At 43.5% G+C, this 23790-nt stretch overlaps 2 protein-coding genes across 4 annotated transcripts in view; one reads left to right on the top strand and one right to left on the bottom strand.

Moving 5' to 3' along the window:
• LOC308066155 (putative RNA-binding protein Luc7-like 2) overlaps positions 1-8188 on the top strand; it is a 35616-nt gene extending 27428 nt beyond the window's left edge. For 2 of the 3 annotated variants that reach the window (XM_080393137.1, XM_080393139.1), the window contains 3 exons: positions 234-263; positions 1118-1312; positions 7134-8188. In XM_080393137.1, the coding sequence (XP_080249263.1) occupies positions 234-263; positions 1118-1312; positions 7134-7326 (418 nt within the window). In that variant the 3' untranslated portion in view covers positions 7327-8188. The remainder of the gene's footprint in view (positions 1-233; positions 264-1117; positions 1313-7133) is intronic. The other variant, XM_080393138.1, reaches the window with a different exon arrangement.
• A 1650-nt stretch (positions 8189-9838) lies between these two features.
• Positions 9839-21914, bottom strand: LOC308066183 (cytoglobin-1-like). The gene is made up of 3 exons (XM_080393187.1): positions 21380-21914; positions 19147-19378; positions 9839-17909 (listed from the first exon to the last, which is right to left on the bottom strand). Exons 1-3 carry the CDS (start codon positions 21472-21474, stop codon positions 17781-17783), a joined length of 456 nt encoding a protein of 151 aa, XP_080249313.1. The 5' UTR covers positions 21475-21914; the 3' UTR covers positions 9839-17780.
• Positions 21915-23790: the final 1876 nt, after the last annotated feature.

Raw genomic sequence — 23790 nt, 5'->3', positions numbered from 1 at the left:
TATGGTGGGCTCAAAAATAAATGAAAAAACAACAAACACAACAATTGTCAGAGGGATGTGTTTCCTGGTATGTTACAAAAATGATCACATCAAATAAAAGACCTTTAAATATTTGCTAGTAAAATAAGAAATGCAGTAACAGGTCCAACTAGTCTGGTTTATTATTACTAAATTGTACTCTAATTGATAAGTTCTGTAAGAAAAATTGATTTACTATTTTCCATTTATTTTAGGTCCAGATCCCACAGCAAACATACCAAAAGGTATATAAATCTGCAGACAAGGAATACCATAAGTGAAGCCAGCCTTTCACAAGATGGAACATTAGAAATTTATTTAGAAACTATTAGTTTAAGAGATCCATCTTTACAGACAAAGCATTCTGTTCTATAATCATCTCTCTGTGTTTATACAGTATCTATCACCATGCTACTGAGTTTATACACATACATACATTTTGTGGCTACTACAATGCAACTTTTTGTCCCAAATAACACTTATAACACAGAGAATTAAACACAGGCTTCTCTTTTGAAGAAAGAGGAATATCTTTCGGTGAAAATCCATGTTCTTAAAACCCTAAGCACCAGGTTAACTCTCAAGTATAGTACAGGCTTTCTTCCTAACCTGCACAGTTGAAGGTCACTGGTGAAGTATTATTGCAAAGTGATTGATTTTATTTTTTTTTTAGGAAAGAAAAATAATCATTAATTTGTATGGTGTTTAGAACCTTCCAGACTAGTTTTATTGTAGTAGCTATGGGGAAGGATAAAGTTCTGTTTTCTCAGAACATCATATTACATAGGTTCTGGCAGATGATCCCTATCACTGTATCATGAAGTTCCACAACTTTGTCTGAGGAAGACAAGACTTGAAAATTTTAAACAGGTTTTTTTTTCTATATGTTTAATTCCTTTCAAAATATTAATTAGAATATTAATATCTAAATAATTGTAGGCTTTCCATTCTGCCTGTGATAAGACAATGCGGTAGCTCTGAACCCTGCAGACCATCCTTTGTATGGATTTGCTTATGCAAGGAGTGCATAGTGTTCACAGTGCACTGATGGAGTAGCTAGGTGAATGCAGTGTCTGGTTTAAGTCTTCTCTGTTCCTAGATCTAGGTCCCGAGATCGCCGCAGACATCGGTCTCGCTCAGCCTCCCGGGAACGAAAGAGAAGAACTCGCTCCAAATCCCGTGAGAAACGCCATCGTCACAGGTCTCGCTCTAACAGCCGCAGCCGGAGTCGCAGCCATCATAGAAGCAGGCATAGTTCCAGGGAGCGAAGCCGAGAACGCAGCTCCAAAAAGAGGTAAATGTTGAGCTAGAAATAAATTACTTTTACTAGATGCACGATGAGAATTTTCACACTAAATAGTTTACATTTACCAGTTGGTAATTTAAACATATTTTGAGACTGTCACAGATTTCAGTTACACCTTTAACATATTTGTGGTTTGACATGTGACATACCATAGCGTTTGGGGGGTTTTGTTTTGGTTTGGTTTTTTAAATAAAAATAGTAGTGTTATGTATTATTTCTGGTTTGGATGAGTGATATAAGGTATTGGTGTCAAGTTAATAATACTACCAGCTTCCTGCAGTGTAGAAAGTGAAACAGCTGATCTCCTTTTGAACCCAGGGATATCAGCAGTTGTCTTACTATCATACGTTTGGATTTTCCCTTGGGCTTTTATTCCCAGTACCAGAGCCCATCAGCTGTGTACTGTGCCAGACAAAACCAGGTTTAGCTATACCTGAAATAAACTTGTTGCGTTGCATCTGAAGGTGTTGCTTTGCAAGGAAAGTGGCTCAACATCTCATTGAAGGATTAATGTAGAGAGCACTGTGGGGCTGTTGCTTTTGAATGACTTGATTGCTCTCTGCTCCTGAGGTTTTGCTGGTTTATTTTAGATGAGTGAGGTAAGCATGATTTAGAAGAGTGTTGGAATTGCACAATGAAGCATGTGGTAGGGAGGTCTGCTCATAACCAGGATTCCTTTCTTGTATAGGTCAGCCACCATGACTTAGATTTGAGTGCAGTACAGTGTATGGGGTTCCCAGTCTTAAACCCTTGACAGACTGTTCACTTGCAAGAAGACAAAAGATCTGGTTTTGAAGTGGCCACCCATGCAGGGTTTATAATTCAAATTATTTTAGGACTTACACTTCTCCATTCTTGGTGATGTTATGTTGAATATGTTCAACTATCGCCTGGGCTCTTTGCCGTAAAAATGAGCTGCTTTCTTCCTGGAGTAGGTAGGTGACTGTAGTCCCATTGTGCTCTGTAAGAGAGCATAAAAAAAGGGTTGGTCCAAGTCTTTTGTTTCCTTCTTTTTGTTGCAGGTGGATAGTGTGCTGGACATTTAAGCTTTAGTTCACATAATCAATAGGGTCCAGTATTTAAAATTCTTTAGAGTGTTCTTTAGTGTCCTAAAGTCAACATTTTGGATTCAGCAATTTCCATCTTGATTGTAGCCTGTCATTACAAGTTATCCTAAAGAGCCTGCCTCTTCAAGCCATTCACACTAGCAGATTAGCAGATCTTCAAACCTATAGGTTTTCAGTCTTAAAATAGACATTTTCCTTTAAATCAGTACACTTGTTAACTTGGATAAACATATCCTGTTCAGCATATGCTGAAATTGCCTTTAATTCTTCAGCTTGGAAGTTCAGCCTTGCAAGACGCAATTGCAGTCCTTCAAAGAAAACTATACTAATTGATTGTTCTAGGATTCTCATTGTAGTATGAAATGTGCCATGGAAATGATGCATTGTCTTCTGTATTGGCACAGCAATGTGTAAGAACAAGGAAATGGTGTGGTCCATTGGTGCTGTCCATACAACAGTAAATATGTCAGTCTCAGCTGCCAAAGGTGAATTGAAAAAGCACAAGGTGATGTGAAGATTAAGTCAGTGTCCTTTTGCAAGATACTATCAAAGAATAAGCCCTTCAAGCCTTGTGTTGTGTGAATGAATTAAAAAATATACTTCAGGGCACAAGATTTTAACCTTACCATATTCAGTACTGTAAATATATCTCCTGATGTCAGCTTCTGTCCTGAAGAAATGAGACACATCTGTGTTGGAAGGATCCTTGGTACAAATAAGAATTTTGCATTACTGTGAACTTGAGGGGAAAATGTGCCATCATTAGCAGCTCATACCTCTTATTTCTCTGAAGTCAAACAAAATTTTTGCTCTTAAATTATGTGTATTGTGTTTTCAAGAGACTGAAGAATCCTTAGAGCTGTGATCTTGTTGCATTGGGACCTGGATAGCTATTGAACTTGCAGCCAGGCTGGATATCTCCTTTTTAGAGATGCTGTTCTAGCCTTTAGAGCTGCTTTTCACATGAATGTGGGAGAAATGTTTCCGTTGAATGCCATACCACTGTTGATGCTGGAATCAAAAATAAACTTGAATTTGCAGGCTCAAATGTATTATACTAACTTGTCTCCCAAGAGCTCTTTTTCTAGTCCAGGGAAGTACTTGTTGCCAAATCCTTTTTTGGTTGTGGGTTTTTTTTGTGTGTGTTTTGGTTTTTTTTTTTTTTGATTGGTAGGAATTTCTTAAAATCCTGATAATACTTTTATTCAAGCCTGACTGTCTTAAGCTGAAAATAGTAATTTGTCCAAGGAATTCTGGCCAAGAATACTCTGGAGAATAAAAGACACACTCCAGCAAAGTCAACTTCTTCAGGGAGCCTTTTGGTTTTGAATAACCAAATAAATTTGAATCTGGGAACGCAGTGCTTTTACCAAATCCTTGCAAAAGAGCACTGTGACAGTAGAAGTAACAGAAGCTGAAAGCTGCAGCTGTTGCAGCCCATGGTGTCACTAATTCTAGGGCCTTAAGAGAAGTGTGGAGTTGTGGTTGCTACATGGGAAGAGTTGCATCATTTTATGTTGACAGTAAAGCCTTCTAGTGTGATTTTTGGGCTTGATTAAAGTACCATAAAATACAGTTATTTTAGACTGCTGAATCGTGCTCTAAAAGCTCTTTTGTGTCTGAGAGGTTTTTTTTCGGTTTTGGTCACATCCATTATGGCTTCAACATGTAAGCATACTAGGCAATTAGACTCCGTACTAGAGAAGCACTTTGATGTGCTTCTCCTGTAAGTAATTTTCCCATTTTGTTCTGTATAACAGCATTATCACAGGCAAACACATGGTGAGTATTATGTTTGCAGTAAACTGCAGTTGCTTCTGGTCTTCCTGTCCACCCTTCTTCAGAAAGTATTTTCTGAAGAACCTTTCACATAAAATTAGACACTGCACCTCATAAGATACTTATTCATTTTGAAAGTAAAAGTATGTTTGTTGTGTGCTATATCTGAGGAATACATAAATTTGGCAAACCTCTTTTATTTGACCTGTATCATCATTCACCCTATGAACAGGTGGCTAGATTTAAGTATCTTAATGGCTGGGATCTCATTTCAAATTTATCAATATAAGGAGCAGACATCCACACTCTGTGGGCACAACTGAACATATACAGAGTATCTGGCAACAGTAGCAATATGGTTAAGATAATGGGAACGCATCTGGTATAGGAACACATCTGGTAGTAACAGCAACATGCCTATGGTAATAGGAACCCTAGTCTACCCAGGCTTGAATTACTGGCTCATCAAAAGCACGTCTAAATAGAGCCCTGCTTTTCCTCACTGTTAGCTGTAAGTTCCAAATAACTAAAATTAATTATATTTTCATTAGAAACAAAATACATAACTTGTGCTTCTTGATTTGCAATGTGAAAGTGAATGTTTGCAATTAGATGTTGAGATGCATCCTCGCTGGCAAGATCAATCATGACAGCAGGCCTAAATATGGGTAAATTGTGTGATGGTTGTATCAGTATGCTTGAGCCCGCTTACATGAGCCACAGAATTCATGTGACATGGGCTAATGCACTGCCATAAGATACTGTATGGACAAACAGAGTCCTGGAAGTCATAGGGTGGGGCTTCATTTTACTTTGTTTTAGATTACTAGGTCAGATGTAAATCTCATGAGTCTCATTACAGACTTATCTGACATAATTTTGTGTCTATTTTAAGATAAGGCAAATCGTGCCTTAAAATATTTCTTGTGCTAACTGTTAAGGAAATCTGGTTGATGTCTGTACTGCAGACATTTAAAGTTGGACGAGATAGATCCTACTCTTAGCATATAGATTATTTATATTTTATTTTTTTTAAATATCCTTCAGATCCTGGTTGACAACAGAATATTCCAGCCCTGTGCTAATTCTCTGCTGTGGCAGAGAAGTACAGACTTCACTTTTTTCTTTCTTTTTTTTCTTTCTTTTTTTTTTTTTAATTTTTTTTTGAGGAGAAAGCCAGTGGGGGGAGCACAGGCCCATATAGTCAAACATCTTAGTCTTTGGAAGGTTTGAAACTGCAGCTACATCTTTTCCTGCTTTCCTAGGTCTGGCAGGATTCTTCCAGAATGCCAAAGCTGCCCTGGGATTTTTGTCAAAGGCTGGAGATGGGTTTTTTGTCAGACTCAATGCAGGCACCCACAGATACTGTCTTGGAACCAGTATCACATATTAGAACCTAATTCTTAGTTACGGCAGTGTGGATGCTGCCCACATATCTGGTGAAAGGGTCTGTTTCTGCTGAAGAATTCACTTGGATCAGTTAGGAAGTAATGCCTTCCAAGCATTCTAGATAATGTAAGTCTAGCAGAGGTTCTGGTTCTAAAGGCTATACCTTTATTCCTTGCCCTTGAGGAAGGCAGGAATGGTATTTTAATTCTAAGTCTTCTAGTAGTAATGCTGCTTGCTAAAACAGTTGTATAAACTTTCACATCACTATGCTGTGATTCATTAAAACCAGTCTTGCTTCTTGTCAGCTGATTAGAGATTCATCTCTAGGTCGTCTAGAGATGGGATGGCTGGACAAATGAATCTTGTATTCCTCCAAAAATGTGTTGAATGAAAAGGCAAAGCTGTGGGTGGCATCACATCTGATCTGTCTGCCTATTTTAGGATTAATTACTAGAGTTAGCCCAAGTCAACCAGTTTGGAAGCACTGTTACTTCTTCAGGGGACTTGCAGCACAAAATACTTGTCAAATAGCTGTATTAATTCCAGTATTAACTTCTTATTTACCACATAGTTCCTCTTCCTAATTTGATGTGTAGTTTGTGGAATAGAAGTAATGCCTGTGGATCTCTGTGTTTGCAAATATTAAGTCCTGCTAAACACTGCATTGTGGGGAAAGTAATCTTTGCAGCTGAGGAACCAAAATGAAAGGCCAGTTTGTAAGCTTATAAAAGGAAGCTCAAGAGCATTTTGCAGACTTTAGTTTTGAAGCTTTGTGGTGATCACAGTAATTCCCTGTAAGAGGAGAGAGTACAGTCTTACTGCCGGTACACCAGATTTTTTGACTTAAGAAATTAAGGGCTAGCTTTATAGCATGCTGTTAAGATTTTTCTGTGCAAGTATGCATTAGAATCTTTTATGATTCTACAACTTCAAACTACATGGATTATTGAACAGAACAGCTATTTTCTGGCTCCATTGTAAAGATTTTGGAAATCCCTATTACCAGAGTAAAATAATCGAAAAACAATACACACCCCCAACGCTGCAAAATCACACAAGGGATAATTCTTCTAACCAAACCTAATTGTAGCACAGATTCCAGGTTTGGCTTATATTTGTGAAGTAATAGCCTCATTCTAGAATTATGCAACTTAATTTCCCTCTGCATTTAATCAAACTTCCATTTTTAAACAAATTTAAGTTTGTAATTTGTATACGAGATAGACTAGACATTCTTCTCAAGCTAGAGACTACAGATGAAAAATTTCAATTAAACTTCTGTTGATGCAAGCTTGAGGGTAGTGGTTGAAAATAAGAGATTTAGTGAAGCATGTTGACCTTAATCTGGGCTCTCTAATAAAGGTAGATTAAACTCTGTCTCTAACAATATTTTTCTTGTAATTGGAAGTAGGAAAGGGAGAAGAGTAGAATGATTTCTGATGTCTTCTGATACACTTCTATTTATATAAATCTAAAGTTTGTTGGAAAAAGAAGAAAAATATAAAATGAAAATTATGTTTGGTAGCTACAGATTCATGACTGACTTGAATTCTTGAATTTACTGCACTTTTCAGATCCTCAAAAGAAAGATCTTCCAGAGACAAAGAACGTTCAAGAGATCGTGATAGAACATCACGTGATAAAGATAGAAGCCCAAGAGAGAGGTCACCACGAGATTTCAAAGACAAGAAACGTTCTTATGAAAGTGCTAATGGTCGATCGGAAGACCCAAGGAGCTCAGAAGAGCGTGAAGCAGGGGAGATATAACTGGCTGTATATTCACCTGATCTCTAGCTTCCTATGGAGTTGCATACTATGGTTTAGTTTACAGTTGTTCAAAGGGACACCAGTGAGCAGTTCCAGACACTGATCCAACTAGGGTAGATGTACAGTATATAAAAGTGGTTATAACCAAGTCAGAATTAAACCCCATCAATTAATGATGCCTAAAGCTGGGTCCTGGACTTCCACTAAGTTTCAAAACCTTTCTGAAAGATTTCTCTTTATTCAGGACAACAGTTTTATGTACCAAGATGCAGATCTCAATGTTTTTAATCTCCTTTCCAATACAAGTTAGTGAACAAATTATATTGTACTACTTGCCTTGGGTGCTTTTGAACCTTTATAAATTCTCCAATTCTGCTCCAGTCAAAATAGTAGCATTGAAAGGTTGTATTTGGGGGGATTTTTTTTTTGTTTGCTTTTTTTGTAAGAGGGTGGGTGGATGGATATTAACTTTTACTCTAAGGTTATGTTCCCAGTGATTTTTTTCTGTTTGTTTGGGAACCTAGGAGTTGATTACAGTGGGAACATTTAGACAGAAATGTGTGCTGGAGAAAGCGGAAATGTCTTTTTACAGTGCCTATTTAGACTTGGAAATTGAACAGCTGTTGCATTACATCTTTTTTATTTCTACTTAAATTTTGAAATCAAAGCCAGTCCCATATCTGTACCATTTGATTGGTATGTGTTCAATATATTTGTTTTTTTCCATAAGGACTCTGCTTTTTCTTGTGGGGTACATCCTTAATTGTATTAAAAACAAAACAAAAAACCAGCAAAACCAATCAATTGAAGAACAAATAAAAAAAAATAAAGGAAACCACATTGTCCAATAACTTAAGAAGGATATACTGGTCTCTTAAGGTGGTCACTAAAAAAACTAACATTTGGTTATTAGCATTTTTAACACAGAGATGTGCTCTAGGAGAAGCAATCTCTTTGATTACAATCCTGAACATCCTAAGATGTTCAAAGTCAAAACCATGTGGTTTTGACTAACTAGCTAACACTAACTCCTTAATGACTTCAGTTTCAAAAAGCACCTTTTCATTTAGGTGCAAGCTGCCTTTACATAAAATCACAGAATGGTTTGGGTTGGAAGGGACGATAAAGGTCATCTAGTTCCAACCCCTCACCATGGGCAGGGACACCTTCCCCTGGACCAGGTTGCTCAAGGCCCCATCCCACCTGGCCTTGAACACTTTCAGGGATGGGGCATCTACACTTTCTCTGGGCAGCTTGTTTCAGTGTCTCACCACCGGTCGCAGTGAGGAATTTCTTCCTTCTATCTAATCTAAATCTACCCTTTTTCAGCTTAAAGCCGTTACCCCTTGTCCTATTACTAAGTGTCTCTGTATAAAGTCCCTCTCCAGCTTTCTTGTTAGGCACCCTTTAGGTACTAGGAGGCCATTATAAGGTCTTCATGGAGCCTTCTCTTTTCCGGGCTCAGCCCCCACTCTATCTGCCCATCTTCACAGGAGAGGCGCTCCAGCCTTCTGATCAATCTTCATGGCCCTCTGCACCTGCTCCAACAGGTTCATGTCCTTCTTATACAGGGGGCCCCAGAGCTGAACACAGTACTGCAGGTGGGGTCTCAAGAGAGTACAGTAGAGGGGGACAATCTCCTCCTTTGACCTGCTGGCTACGTTTCTTTTGGTGCAGTGCAGGATGCAATTGGCTTTCTGGGCTGCAAACACAGATTGCCAGGTCTTGTGGAGCTTCTCATTGACCAGCATCACCCAGGTCCTTTCGAGGGTTGCTCTCAATCCATTCTCCACCCAGCCTGTATTTGTACTTGAGATTGCCCTGACCTATGTGTAGGACCTTGCCCTTGGCCTTGTTGAACTTCATGAGGTTTGCACAGGCCTGCCTGTTTAGACCCTTCTGGATGGCATCCCTTCCCTGCAGCTTGTTGCCTGCACCACACAGATGGTGTTGTCAGCAAACTTGTTGAGGGTGTGCTTGACCCCAGCTGTCCGAGTCACTGACAAAATGTTGCTGTCGATTCTGTTGGATTGAAAGTGCTTTGGGGCATACAAATTCATCAGATATGCCTTGCTCCCACACAGAAGAGTTTAGAAATTGGCAAGTTCTCCTTGAGATAGCACCGCTGAGTTACTTAACAGTGATGCTTAGGAGCAGTGTTTGTCATGATGTATTGGCATTTTCAGCAGGTTCTGCAGAGTCCTCAGTATCTCCCTAGTCCAAGTGCCTCTGTGGGCCCACTAATCATGGGTGTAGAGTATCACTATGAATTCACTGTGTGCGTTTTTCCTCACCTCTTCAGTACGGTCAGAAACATGGGTGATATTTCTGACAGTAGATAATTCAGCAGTATTTTGGCCGACAGTGAAAACTAGAACAGGACCTTCACATCTCTGCAAGGACTTGTAGCCAACATGGCACGTACAGTCCACTTTGAATTCATGTAGTTTTAAGCTCCTAAAGAAATACTGTAATAATAAGGGCTAATTATCTAGCATTTTTTTTAAAAAAATTTAAATTTACCAATGAACATGAGTTTCCTTCCTGGGAATGTTTTATGATTTCCTGCGTGGCCCAGCTGCATGTTGAGTCCGAGTTTCCAGCGTTTTTCCCTCTGGTAGGGGCATGCTCTATTAATGCTTGCTAACATCTGTTGGAATTTTAGTGGTGTGACATGAGGCAAACAGTCATTTCTAGATCATCTTGCATAGCAAAATTGCCAATGAACAGATTGGTAACTCCTTTGGAATTTATTTCTGGAATAAAAATACTCCAGAAATTCTGAGGGCCTGTCTCCCACTGTGGCCGGCAACTAGAAAATTTGTATTGTAAAGGGAGGGTGGGGGGAGGAATCTGCATACTGTGACAAAACACTGCTTAGACTCCTTACTAGCAAATTCTAGGTAATACGCCATTGATTTTACAGATGGCTTTGAAATTTCATTATAAACAGGTGATTGGCTTTGAGCCTTCCCTTATTTATAGGTTTTCATGGGGTGGTGAGCTTCATAGTATCCGAGTATCACACTAATGTTAAACAGTGAGAAGGTAAGTCTTACTTCTGGTTTCCTGATAATAATCTGGATTGCCTGTGGAAATACATGCCTGATGTCTGAAATGAGGACTGGAGTGCAGTTAGGAAGAAACTGAATTAAGGCGATTGGTACAACACACCTCTGATCTGGAGCATCTGCCAGAAAGGGAGACTGCTTTATTAGTTGTGCCTGAGTAAGTAAGGATCTTCTGCCCCTCCATCAAGAACCAAGCGACCTTAATTTCCAGGAGGGGAAACTGAGGTATTCATCACCCGTCTATTTCCTGCTGGACAGCTGAAGAGTGGTATTGGCAGACGTTAGTTTGTGTGGTCAAAATGATTATGAAAGGTATTTGGGGGAAATAAATATTCATCTCTACTGCATCATATAAGGGACAGAGCTTTGACACCAATCAAATAGTTTGGCCTTCATTGCTTGTGGTCTTTAATTTCCCAGTCTTCAGTAAATGGTTCAGCAATTGTTAAACCAGATCAGAAATACAATGGCAAGATGGTTCAGAAGATAAGCCACTCCAGCCACCAACCCAGATCAAGTATGTCCTACAGGCATGGATGTACTACCTCCATGTCACACAAATAACATCTGTCCACACTATAGTTGGGACTTCCCACACTGAGCCTGTTTGCCCAGATTTTCTCCCTTCAGCCGCTCTTCAGCCATTGATTATTACAAGATTGAGAGCTGGAGGTGGCACAGGAAATCTGAGGGGGATGCTGCTGTGCAGTAATCTGTGCAGTGAGCTGTGCTGCTGCTGCTGCTTCACTAGGAGATCTCACGGGTCTGCAGGTCCTTGAGAGGGGCTGAGCTGACATCTGAGAGTGCTCAAGGCCATGCCAATTCAAGGAGAATACCTTCCGTCCTGCAAGAGGCTTACTGCAGCCTGGGAAGGGAATGGAGCTCCTGAGAGAACCTAAGGAGAGAACTGTAGCTGATCATCTCTGAAATTTTGCCGATGCAGTTGTAGCTCCATAGCAGTTTTTATCAAACTGCAGGTGCACAAATTGAGCAAAAAGTAGATTATTTGATTTATTTAAAGTGTTTGAAATGTAGTAAACCTGCAAGCGTTATTCGTGTATCTCTGAAAGCTCTTGCTCTGGTTCAGTCAGGGGAGCATAAAAGAGAAGAACGTTAAGATGGTAAGCAGCTAGAAGATGCCACATGACCAGAAATGAGGTCCTCTCCTGAACATAATGTGAGTTGGTTTTCCTACTGGAGCAGGAGGAGCCATACAGTAAAACAGTGATGTTTCCAAGCAAAGGGGTGCTTGGCTTAGTGCATCTGTATGGCATCACCCACCATCAGATGGGCAATGAAGCTGGCAGAGGCAGCTGTTCCTACCTGTTCTCTTGCCTTCCATCAGGTAGCGAATCTGGGATTTACCATCCCCTGGAGCCCATCTGTCTGTCCAACCTATCTTGCAACAGTTAGCGCCTTTGAGGCACCTTCCATCCTGCTCCAGGGGCAGCAGCAGGAGAAAATAGGTGACCCGACTCCCTAAGGCAATGCAAACGGATGATTGTGCAAATGTTAAATAGCCTCGAGGCAAGGATTATCAGTTTAGCTGAAGGGAAAAAGGTAGCAACTTGTCTTAAGACATCTGGGGCCAACACAAGACAAGATAGCTAAGGGCATTGGTGGGTACATCTGAACGAATGGTTTTAGCTGTAGGAACACAGTATTCCAACAAGCTCCTGTGGTGCTGAAGATGACCCAGTGCAACGTGTGGTGTCTCTTCCAGGACTTACATATTCAAGAAGATTGCAGTTGCAGTCAGCATTAAACAAAGTACAAATACAGAATGAGCTACACACCAGAGGTGATGGCACTGTGCAGTGTGTTGTGTAAGGCTCTGCAGCACCTGATAACCCCCCCAGTTTACTATTCCTCATCCCATATTTCATGTGCCACCTTCCTCAGCATAGTTGCCCTTTGTTCAGCAAATAGTAGAGGTTAGTTTCGCCTGATGCAGCGGCTTATAAAAACTGTTAATGCAATTTTCATTCAGTCCTGTGTGGTTCTTGCTCTTTGCTTTGATGGGTTTTTTTCTACCTGCCTCTTAATAAATTCTTGCACCATTACTGCATCAATACCGTTGATGCAATTCTTGAATTTTTCCTTTCAGTAAGACCTGATATCCATCTTTCACTGTGTCTTGTAAAACTGGGATGCAGTGGACTGCTGGACAGTTCTATTAGCAGCTGGAAATACGAGGGAAGAGAGGAAGAAATGTTTGTTTCTAGACCATGCTCTCCTCTTTAACCCTGCTTTCCCTTCTGTAGGCTCACCATGGACAGTCAGCAGGCAATTAGAAAACTCCCTTATGACTTGTCTCTCCTGGCTCTGGCTTTTCACCTCCTGTTGCTGGGGAAACTGCGGTGCCAAATTGCTTCCCCAGGCTGCTGGTGGTGCTCTGCAGAGCAGGGCAGGCAAGCAGCGTCCTGGGAAAGGCACCAGCGGGGAGTCCAGCTTAGCTAGCAAAAGCTGGGCTGGACACGGGCAAGGTCAAAAAGGGCCCGATGGACAGCAGGAACTGCCGTGGCTGTACAGCCCTTTCCCAGGCTGAAATACCTGAGGAATGCTGACTGTAGTAAAGATTCAGTGGTGATGCTTGGTTAAGAGCACAAAGGTTACAAATTGTTCCCAGTACTGGCTCAGGGAGGCTCAAAGGCAGCAACTCTCACAGCACTGGCCATCGCCAGAGGCCTACCGAAGCCTCCATGTATCCATCACTAGAAGGTGATAAATAGGTTGGGGACTTTGCGCTGAGCTACTGTAACTTTTCAAATTGCTGCCATCTTCCTAAGCTCAAACTGGTTTGCAGTGGAGCAAAGGGAGTAAAGAACTGATTTCCAACAGGCTAGTGCAACTGCTGCCTTGGTGGAGGGTGGGACTATAGTGCAGATACCAACTCCATTATTCTTCCTTGTCCTAAAATTCTGCCTCTGCTCATAATCCCATGCAAAGCACTGCCGGTGGCCTGTGCTAATGGGAAGTTTCAGCGCAATGCTGGGATCAGCCTGCTCTGCCTGATGGCAGTGGTCAGTGGCTGCCAGGTGTCCTTGGTGGACAGCTTGGGGAGGCTGGATGGAGATGAGCAGCACCACCGTCACCAGCAGCATGTCCCTGATTTGTCTGCTCCCACGTGGTTGTGCAGGGGACGAGTAAAGCACCATGTTGCTGCCTGCAACTTGCCACAGCAGTGCTTCCTCCTGGGGAAGTGCTTCCAAGGGAGTCAGAAGCAGAAGCCTGGGCTCTCCAAGGCGAGCATGCAGAATATTCTTGCAGTACAACAGGACTGCCATTGCTACTGTCCACTGAGTAAGCAAACAGTTCAGTCTAGGATGCTATCAGTTCACACCAGGGAAAAAATCACTCCTGTGTGTCTTAGGCTTGTTTGATACTGACCATGTGCAATCTGACCAGTGTAGCTGTGCCCTGAACTGGCTCAAACCCACCTCACTGTGTAAGCCAGAAGGGCTGTGGTGTGGCATATAACGTTAACTGAGCCCGGTGATACTCGAATTACAAATATTCATTATCTCAGTATTAGCTTTAGCAAAAGTAAAGAAAAAAAGGCATCATTTTTCATATCCCCTTTCCCTAAAACAGGATGTTGTAATGAAAGAAAGAAAAGATTTTGCAATATTGAAAACTGAGAAGGCTAGAATAGGTCTGGTGGCTATTTCGGTTTCATTTGCAGCTTGAGTCACATCGGTGCTTTTATGAGATACCCGAGTGCCGTGCCTGATAGACAGGCATTTGAATTCAGTGGGTCTTCTGTTCTTCCAGGGACCACTGGCTCCTAGTGCCAATTCAGATCTTACAATTCACTTGTCACATCTCGGTATGATCCTAGGCGGCAATCCTTTCTCATTACACACATTACAAGCCTTGTGGTACCTTCTGTTTAACTGAGGAGACAAACTGAAGGTCTGACAGGGCTCCCCTGCTCCTCTCCAGGTCTAGCAAAAACAACTGCCCTGGCACCAAGCACAGGGTAAAAGCATTGCTGTTCCCAGCATGTTCCCATCTGGGTCGTACCCTCATCACCTTCTACCTGTCACTAGGTGTTCAAAAAGCATCTAGGAGAAGGCCGTACTCTTTCAGTGTAAAACAAGACCTCTGAGGGATCTATTCCTACGCCCACAGCTCTACAAGCAAAGGAGCTCAAGCAGTCCTTCACTTCAACCACCAATAACACAAACGGCCTTCCAGCAGGAAGAGTGGGTGCAAGGGAGGTTTTTCCTCTGGGCCCTGCTAGGAGGGTTTCCTAGAAGCTTCCCCAAATCCCCTGCAAGGTGCCTAGTCCCCTCTATGGGCAGCCCCGGGACACCCGAGACGACTTCCCTGCCTTCCCCACCTTGCTGAGCCCCAGACCTCGCTGAGCTCTCGCTGTGCTGTAGGCAGAGGCAGGAAGGCTGCCTGGCTCAGACTCTCCAGCAAGGAAATTATTCAGCTTAAATGCCTCAACAGCTAGGTTAACTACTTCTGTAAAGAAGATTGCCTCGGTATATTCATAGCCCTTGTCTTAGAGTGATTTGGTGGTGCTGTCACACACCACTGGACTCTTGGATTTCATCCCAACATTGATTTGTTTTTGCACAGGGATGCCTTGCAAATGCACCTGTCTCTGGGTAAGTTCCCACTCTGTCACCACAGGGACTGAAATTTTTCAAGTTAAATTTCTCTCCTCTCTTTGCCTATGATGCTTTATTTTCTATTTCTTGTTCTTTCCCAAAGCTGCTCCCATTGGAGGGTCTGAGTTCACTCAATGAAGTTGATGAACTGTATTTAAGTACTTAGGTGTTTTTGCAGTGTTTAAGTAATATTTGTAATCAGGAAAGTGTCTGGTTGTCTCAACAAGGTCAAGTTTCACTTGGGGGGATGCTTTTTTTCTCCAGCAACATGGCTGGCAAAGCACTTTGATTTTAGTAGTTGAGGGGATTAACTTTCCTCCATGAGCTCCCTGTCTTCTTCTTCTTCCCATATTTTCAATACTTCTCAGTATTTTCCATGTGTTTGCACTGTTCTGGTTTAGGTCAGGCACAAAGATTACTCCGTGGTACTTCGCTGATTTAACCTGTCACAGGCACTTGTCATACTACCCATGCTACCTCACGGATTTGTTGTCTCACCCAGACCTTCCTGATGTCCCACAGGCTGTAAGAAAACCATGAAGCTTTGTGCGAGGAGGGCTTTGGTCCCACTCACTGGTGGTGCTCTGTGGGAAATCTCTTCCTGCTACCTTTAGGCATGATGTTTCCCTTAGGTTTCTCTTCACAAGGTCAAAGTTATCTCTAAGAATGCATACAGTATGTATAGCACCACATATTTGCCGGTTCAGTAAGTAGTGTGGTTTTTTTGCCTCCAAAGTGTGTGAATATTGCTGTTTTGCAGCAGCACAGGGAGTTACAAGGAAAGTCAGACAGGATTGTGCAGTGAGGCTACTGGAAAACTGGGAGCTCAGCTCAGGTATCCTCAAGATGTCATCTGATCTATGCTCTGTTGGGAAAGCTTCCTGCCATCCTTTGAAATCTCAAACAAAAACAAAAAAAGGGGGCATGTACTCCTAAACCACTCACATCACACAAATTTTAAAAAATTAATGTGTCCCCCCTTTGTAGATGGATTTAAAAAATAACTCCCTCTTTACTTAAGCCTGAGTTTGGTTTGTTTCACATGCTTTGGTTTTGCTGTGCCTCTCTCCATCACAGGAGCAGGGAACACAAAAGCCTTAAACCATCAGCCAGTGGTGTCAGGCTTCTGTCAGCCCAAGGTGCCTATGGCAATGATGAGCATGTCATTACAGCTAACCCTGGTCATGGCAAATGGTGCTTTTAACATGCATTAAAACAAGTAAACAGAAAGGAGACATTATTTTAAGCTTTTCAGAGTGTTAAGTACTTGTACTCCCTCAAAGGGATTTGAGACTGTAAATATGTTTTTACAAGTCTCATTCTTTTCTTTCAATACTTGATGATGTTGTGCAATACGCTTCCCCTTCTCCCCAAGCTGAGTAAAATACTGAATCAAATAAAGCATCCTGCCCCATCCTCCCTCTCCAACGAGAGTTCATCTTCTGAACTTTGGGATTTCAGCATCTTTTGACAAACAAATGGAATTGGTGAGGAAACCTACATGAAGGAGAATTCTGTATTTTTATCTGTTTACAAAATTGTTTTTTCATGGTCAAGTGAAAAGCTTCCCTTTCCAGCGCCTGAGCAGCCTGATTCCTGCAAGCATGATGGGTGCCTGGGTGGGAGCTTGAGCTGGTTTCAGTCGACCCCCCAGTACCACCAGTAACCATGAACTGTAACTAGCTACCACCACTGCACATCGCCAGTGCCTTTTCCAGGCTACAAATGAGAGGACGCATCTGCTTTCTCTGTGTTTATTGCATTACACTGAAGCATAATTGTGGTTATTTGCAGTTATTAGCTGATTCTTTCACCACGTCTAAGGAATACAAGGAAGAGCAATTAAATAGTTCGGCACTCATTTGCCGCTGAAGGGAGGCTCAGGCCGTGCGACAGGACAGGATGAGGGCAGCGCCATAGCAATCCCGCACTGAGCTGAGCCCACCATGCTGCCCACTCGCTGAAGCAGCAAAGCCCCTCAGCTGGATGCATTTTGAGAAGCACAGGAGCTAGTGAGCTCAGTACTATTGCCCTCTCCTGGGGACATGGCCAGAGCAATTTGCTGGGAGTAGTGCCGTGAAATCCACGTGCTGGAGATGTTCATCCCTGCCCAGAGGGGCCCAGTGGTGACCACATTCAGTGTTGCCATCCCTTGTGCTGAAAGCTGCTCCAAGAAACCTCTCCCAGGGTTGGGGAACTCCACTGGCTCATGCAGGACAGGACTTTCCCTGTGCCTTAGACGTTAGTCTTTCCCATACAACACTCCCTGCATCATTTTAGTTCAAACATTAAACTTGCCTCTTAAATAATAATGACCTCTACAAAGTCGCTGGAGATGTTTAAAAATGGTATCCTGCTCACCATTCATGTGGATGGAGAGGTGGTAGCTGAGACAAAGAGTGGCTGGTGCCTTGCTGGGCTGGTGCTGCTGGAAGGAGCAAGTCTTTCTCTTAGGAATAGTAAGCTTAAAGTCATCGTCTTAAAATGTAGTCTTCAAGGAAAGTGGCCAGAGGAACCCACCTGAACCACTGAAGCTGCAAAGCACATCAGGATTTGTTGGTTGGCTTTGATGTATCTACGGGTTTTATTTAGCTGTAGAAACTCAGTTTGCTAAGGAAATTATTGACATTGATATCTACATTATATAAGCCTTTTTCGTGCTTTTTTAAAAACTTTTTCATTCTTCCAACTGTGGCTGGAGGCCCAAAAGCAGCAAGTCAGTGCTGGCAAGGTGTTTGAAGAGCCTGGAGGCCACACATCCTCACCAACCTGCCTCTTTGTAGACATTGTTCAGGTGAGTGCAGATTTCATTGGTCACCTTCTCAAAGGAAGCTTTGCAGTCTCCACCAAATTTCTCCTCCATCAGTTGCAAGATAATGTCACAGAGAATCTAAACAAGAAGGGAAGAAACAACCAGTGTAAACTTTCCTCCACATTAGAGGCATAAGAACAAGATATATAATTTTAGCTGGGATTCTTAGGGGACAGAAAAAGGTACAAAAACAATGCAACAGCGTATAGCACGCAGACCTTGCAACAAGTCATGGAAAATTAGGTGCATTATAGAATTCACAAAAAATTCCAGTCACTGCTGCTGTTTTTTTTAACTATCCTGTATCTAGTTAATGTTGACTGTGCCCATCACTTAAAGACAGCTGTACAGGACTGGTTCACTTGGTCCATCTACTGCCGTCCTTCTCCTGGCAGTGAACTGTCCCAAATGTTTAGAGGCCACAAGAAGCCTCATGTTGGGCACCTATGGAACACATGGCTTGGGGTGTAAGTTCCTTCCTAATCTTTCCCGTTTATTAGCTATCTAGCACTTTGTAGCAATGAGAGTTTGTTTGTCTTTACAGTCACTAGGTAGGTGGTATACTTTGAAATGTCAACTCTTTTTCAGTGCAGCATTTTCGGTTTGTGTACAACTTTACCCTGAAAAATTCTTTTCAGGATCTTTCCAGGCAGAAATCCTCACTTATTCTCCCACTGACTGAAAATTGGGCCCATTGCTTTGGAAATCACCTTCCCAGTGCCTAAGTGACCTTTGCCAGAAGGTGCCTCTTTTTGTATTTTGTGCTGCGTAAGGCAGACAAAACTGTTATAAATGCACTCTGGTAGTGAACTTAGGTGGACTTGGGCAAGTCATTCGATCCTGTATTAATTATCTGTGTTTGTTTAGTGATGGCAATGCCGTTGCCATCGTTGCTCAATACCAGCTGTTTCAGTTGTCCTAGGAAAGCTCAGTTCCTGTTACTGGAGAAAAATAGAGACATCAGGGACTGAAGTCCAGCGTTAAGCTGCTTTTCTGCGTCTTACTACTAAATGACAAGCATGGGAATCCTGTTGCACTGAGAAAACCCACTACAGTTGGTCAGCAGCTCTGCAGGTCCCACAGCAGCAGACTTGCCTGCATCACATCTGCTGCATAGCCTTCTTCCCAACAGATGCCAGATCTCTTACGCCTCCTATCTACCACCATCAACCTGTCTCACCTTCAACAATCTGCACGCTCTGGAGTGTATATATATTTGTATATACAAAGCCTGTTTTCTTCAGTTCTAACCCTCAAAGGGGGAGACATCCTCCCTTCGCAATCACATCCCCTGCAAAGAGGGCTGCTGGCTCACCCTAAAGTTTTTGGGGTCAATCTTCAGCTGGGTGGCATGTTTCTTGCCGAGTGGGTTCACTATCCCAAGAAAAGCCTCAGAGTTGTCCAGGTGTTGCACCATGTCGTTGATGGCAGAGAAAACCTTCTTGCCGTGGCCCCTGACCTGATCCGACTGTTTCATCTCTTCAGCAGAGTCCATGCCTTTGAAGTGAGTGAAGTAGGACTTGGTGTCTGGGTGCTCAGTAAACATCCTGTGGAGAAACAAGAGATGTCCTAATTTGTGGACCAAGGCAATGATGCAGATATGGCTTCACATTTCAGGCCTTATCTTAGGCTTTTATTGCCCTTTTCCTTTCTCTTTTTTAGAACATAAATCACCTTCCCCTGCATTTCTTGGTTCTTCTTTGCCCTTCCCATCTGCACACAGCCCCTATGCCCACAGCAACCTGTTCCCTCCCTTGGCCCTCCCCAGGCCACTTCCCTTTGCTCAATCCACCTTAAAACCTACCTATCCTGGAATTTATTCTGCTGCTTTTAAAGTAAACGTTCCTCAGTGTGGACTGAGAGTTAGGCAGAGACAAAATCCACAGAGAAGTAGGGCCGCATTCACACGGGGTGAGTGTGACAGTGCAATATTCCCAAAGATGTTCTGGACAGCAGACAAGTCCACTGTGCTCTTGGTGGAGAAACCCTACTATTGGTTTTGTTAATTAACCCCTTCCTAGAGTCCATGCCAAAGCTTTCTTACTGGCTGTGAGGGACTGTTGTTTGAGTACCAGGTACTAACTCTTTCATTTAATCAAAAGTAACACAATTCAGTGCCACTCATAAAGGGATTGCCTTTTATAACATCAATTACAGTCATCTTGGTCAAGCTCTTAAAAAAGCAGTTTACTCCACTGGGTAAACCAGTTATCCACCTAAAATAGCAATACCAAATTCCAGGTTGCATTTCACAGAGTCACAGAATGGTTGGGCTTGAAGGGACCACTGAAGGTCATCTGGTCTAACCCCCCAGCCCAAACTGGTTACCCAGAACTATGTCCAGACAGGTTTTGAATATCTCCATGGATGGAGACTCTACAACCTCTCTGGGCAACCTGTGCCAGTGCTGAGTCACCCTCACAGTGAAAAAGTGTTTCCTGATGTTCAGAGGGAATGTCATGTCTTTCAGTCTGTGCCCATTGCACATTGGTCCTGTCCCTGGACACTACTGAGGAGAGCCTGGCTCTGTCTTCTTTGCATCCTCCCTTCAGGTTTTTATATACATTGATAAGATCTCCCTGAGCCTTCTTGTCTCCAGGTTGCACAGCCCCAGCTCTCCCAGCCTCTCCTCATAGAAGAGATGCTCCAGTCCCTTCATCATCTTTGTGGCCCCTCGTTGTACTCTTTCCAGTATGTCTATGTCTCTTTTGTACTGGGGAGCCCAGAACTTCTCTAAAGGCAGGGCTGGGGCTGTAGGACATTAAGGCAAAACCTTCTAGAGTAAATTACCCTGGGAGCCAAGCCGCTGATGCTGCTAGCATTTTATAGCTGCATTTCTGACCCTAACTGTCCACAGATTGTGTAGACTGCAGAAAGAAAGAGCAGTGCCTAACCCTTTCTGGGGCTGACCCAGGCACAAGATGTGATATACAAAAAAGCCAGAGGGAGTGGCAAAGGTATGATAACCAGAAATAGTATTTGGACTGATCAGTGCATCTGTAGGTGATGTAAATCCCAGCTGAGAGAAGGATATCTGAAAGGTGAATAGAAGAAACGTCTATCTTGTGGAAGAAGAGAGGAAAACAGAATGAAAATGTAAGAGAGAAAGCCCACAGGAGGGGTACAATGCAATGAAACAGATGGGCGCTGGGCTGGAAAGGCTGAAGGAGAGTCAGAAGAGAAATACTGAGGACATGCAAGTTAAAAAAAAAATCATTAAAGGAGTTCAGAGGGAAAGGGGAAGAGGGAAATAGGGCCTATGTTTGTTCCCATTCTCTTTTGTATCACACTTACATTTCTTTACCTTAAATGGGTGGAGTAAAGAAATTGTTCTCATCTCTTCTTCCTCTCCCACCCTCTTCCCCCTTTCCTTTTCTTTGTGTGGATGTCTCCTCTTCCCCATTTCCTCCCTAAGGTGAGATAAACCACAGCAAATCAAAATGTTCCCAGCAAGGGCTGTGTGAAAAACGTACTGGTGGTAACTCCATCCTTCTTGCCATTCCTCCTTCAACCCTCTGGGGTGGCAGCAGGATGGGCTCTTTCCTTACCTGACCAGCACAGTTGTCCCATTGTCCTCAGCATCTACATATATCTTCTCCCAGGCACCGCGGGCACTCTGCACCTCTGCTTCAGAGAATGACATGGTGGAGGAGACCTTGGCAACAAAGGGTGCAGCAGGAGGGAGAAGGACAGGGAGGTCCTGGCAGGGTGGTTCTGCTCCAGTTGTCTCCTCAGGGCTCTCTAAATACTGGCCCGGGGATTTAAGAGATCTTGAATGGACTCTTTGTCTCCGTTCCCCTCGGTCACATTTCTGCAGGCTTTAGGGCTGCCTAATCACTTTTAATCAGGAAAGAAATCAACCACATGAGGAGGGAGGGCTAGCACTCTCACTGTGGCATCAGGTGCCAGAGTAAAGATCTGGCTGTCTGAGGAGATAAGGGAAAAGAGAGTTTTCAGTGAGGAAGGAAAAAATCAGCTCTCCTCCCTTCTCACCCCTGCCACGGCCAGTGCTTGGCTTCTCTTTCCTAAGGGTGATCCCTGCCCAAGCACTAATTTTCCTGGTTTGATCCCAAGAGTGCTGCTGTGCTGGAGGCACCATGGTGCCTGCCGGCCCCTCTTCCCAGCACTTCTTGGTCCTTCAGTCCAGTGATGCCATTTCCAGCTCCAGCAACTCTCTCCAGTCCTGCTTTCATGCCACGGCCACTGCTTTCCCCACAGCCCTCTGGTTTAGCAGGGGCTCACCCCACAGCTACCCCCAGCCTTGGTACTCTGTGAGTGGAGGCATCGCCAGCCCAAAACAACAGCATTGTGGCAACAGTGACAGCAGCGTGGGCACAGCATCTGTGGCCACAGTGCCCTGGAAGGCCACCTCATTGTAACGCAGGAGATAAACTGTGCAGACAGACAGCATGGGACCACAGGCAGTTCACTACCCTCATCTTCCTGGTTTACAGCTGGGATCTCTGTCCTATCCCTAAGCCCTACCTGCCTGGCAGAGTGAAAAAGGTAAGGAGCAGAAGGGCCAGTGTGGAGCTGCAGACAGCACCTACAGGCCTGTTATTGTCACAGTCTTTTGGAACTGGAGGCAAAAAAAATCTTGGATTATCCACACAGCGCCTGGGCTTAACCTCTGGCAGGAATGTTCTGGTTAAGTCCAGGGCACGAACACAAAATAAGGGCTAAAGGGCTTGAGGAACTGCTGCTGCTGCTGGACTCCGACTGCAGACAAAACCTGGTATTGTTTGGGATGGTTTAGAGGAGGGAAGGAACATGCACAAGGGGGAACTGAGCAGCACAGCGAGCAAAACGAGCCTGATACCCCAGAGCAGAAGGGAAGTGGTGGCTGCAATCTCACCAAGACTGATCAGTCTTAGAGGGGCTGTGTCCCACCACTGCCGAGGGATACCTCAAATGACTTTACTGAAACTGCTCCTCCCTTCCCTCCCTCTCCCTTTTCACCACAGCAAACCAAGTGGTCTGATAAAAGCTGTGCAACCTTCTGCTTTCTCATCCCCAAATCCTCAGAAAAATGCCCCAGATTTCAGGAGAGCAGGGTGGCGGGGAGGTGGGGGGTGGGAGCAGAGCACACTGTGCTGCTGGGACCATTGCTGCTTTGAAGGCAAACACAAACCAGAGAAGCACCAGTTGTCCCAGCCGAGCCACCAGGGCAGGGACACAGAGGAAGGAGTGAGGATGGCACCACAGGAGTTGGCAGTTCCCAGGCCTTGGCAGGCAAAACCTTCTAGGAGGAGCTTGGTGGGGAAAGCATCAAACCTACGGCCAAGAGCAGAATGTGCATCAAGTACTTGTCATTGGTGGCCTGGGAGAGACCGAGCTCCTGAAGAAAGAGCAGCACCAACTTTAGCCAAAGTGAAAGGGGCTAAAGCAGGTGTGGAGCATGGAGGTAGAGCTGTTTTTTATTTGGGATGTGAATGTGTACGATTACTGGTTTGCAACATTTACTCCTCTCTGTAGGTGTCATGTTCTTCTTGTAGATCCTGGCGTACTCTGACCTGCAGTGGACACTTCTCAGTGGGAGAAGCTGGAGTATTGTGGTGAGCCTGGCTCTCTGACCTGAGCTGTGACAGCAATGACTTTGCTCAAGGATGAGTCTTCCCTCTTAGCTTTCTTAGTCTTTTCCTCTTCATCTCCTTTGCTCACCTTTCGTTTCCCTCCCATTTGGTTTTTGTTCGCAGCAGTTCACAAGCAAAGTTCCCTGGGGGACTTCTCCTCTCCCCTCTCCAACCTCATCTGGGACACTGCAGTACGAAGGTGCTCATTCACTCAACATATTGTTAGACATCCTGTCATAGGCCAAAAAAATACCATTTTGTGTTGGGAAATTTCATTCAAATTAATTTATTGCCAAGTAACAAACCAACACTTAAAAACCTCCATTCCCCCACATCCTGGTCCCCCACCCCTGTGCCACAGGTTATACCCAGGCCCTTTGGTGAGA

Source organism: Falco punctatus, assembly GCF_963210335.1.
Source record: "Falco punctatus genome assembly, chromosome: 6".
Classification (NCBI taxonomy): domain Eukaryota; kingdom Metazoa; phylum Chordata; class Aves; order Falconiformes; family Falconidae; genus Falco; species Falco punctatus.
This window is presented reverse-complemented; position numbering and strand designations above follow the sequence as displayed.

Excerpts from the sequence above, each read along its gene's own strand:
- LOC308066183 (XM_080393187.1), bottom strand. The coding sequence starts at position 21,474 with ATGTCATTCTCTGAAGCAGAGGTGCAGAGTGCCCGCGGTGCCTGGGAG. Across the intron at positions 19,379-21,379 it reads GGGACAACTGTGCTGGTCAG|GATGTTTACTGAGCACCCAG; the intron begins GTAAGGAAAGAG and ends GTTTCTCCACAG. Across the intron at positions 17,910-19,146 it reads TTGACCCCAAAAACTTTAGG|ATTCTCTGTGACATTATCTT; the intron begins GTGAGCCAGCAG and ends CTTCTTGTTTAG.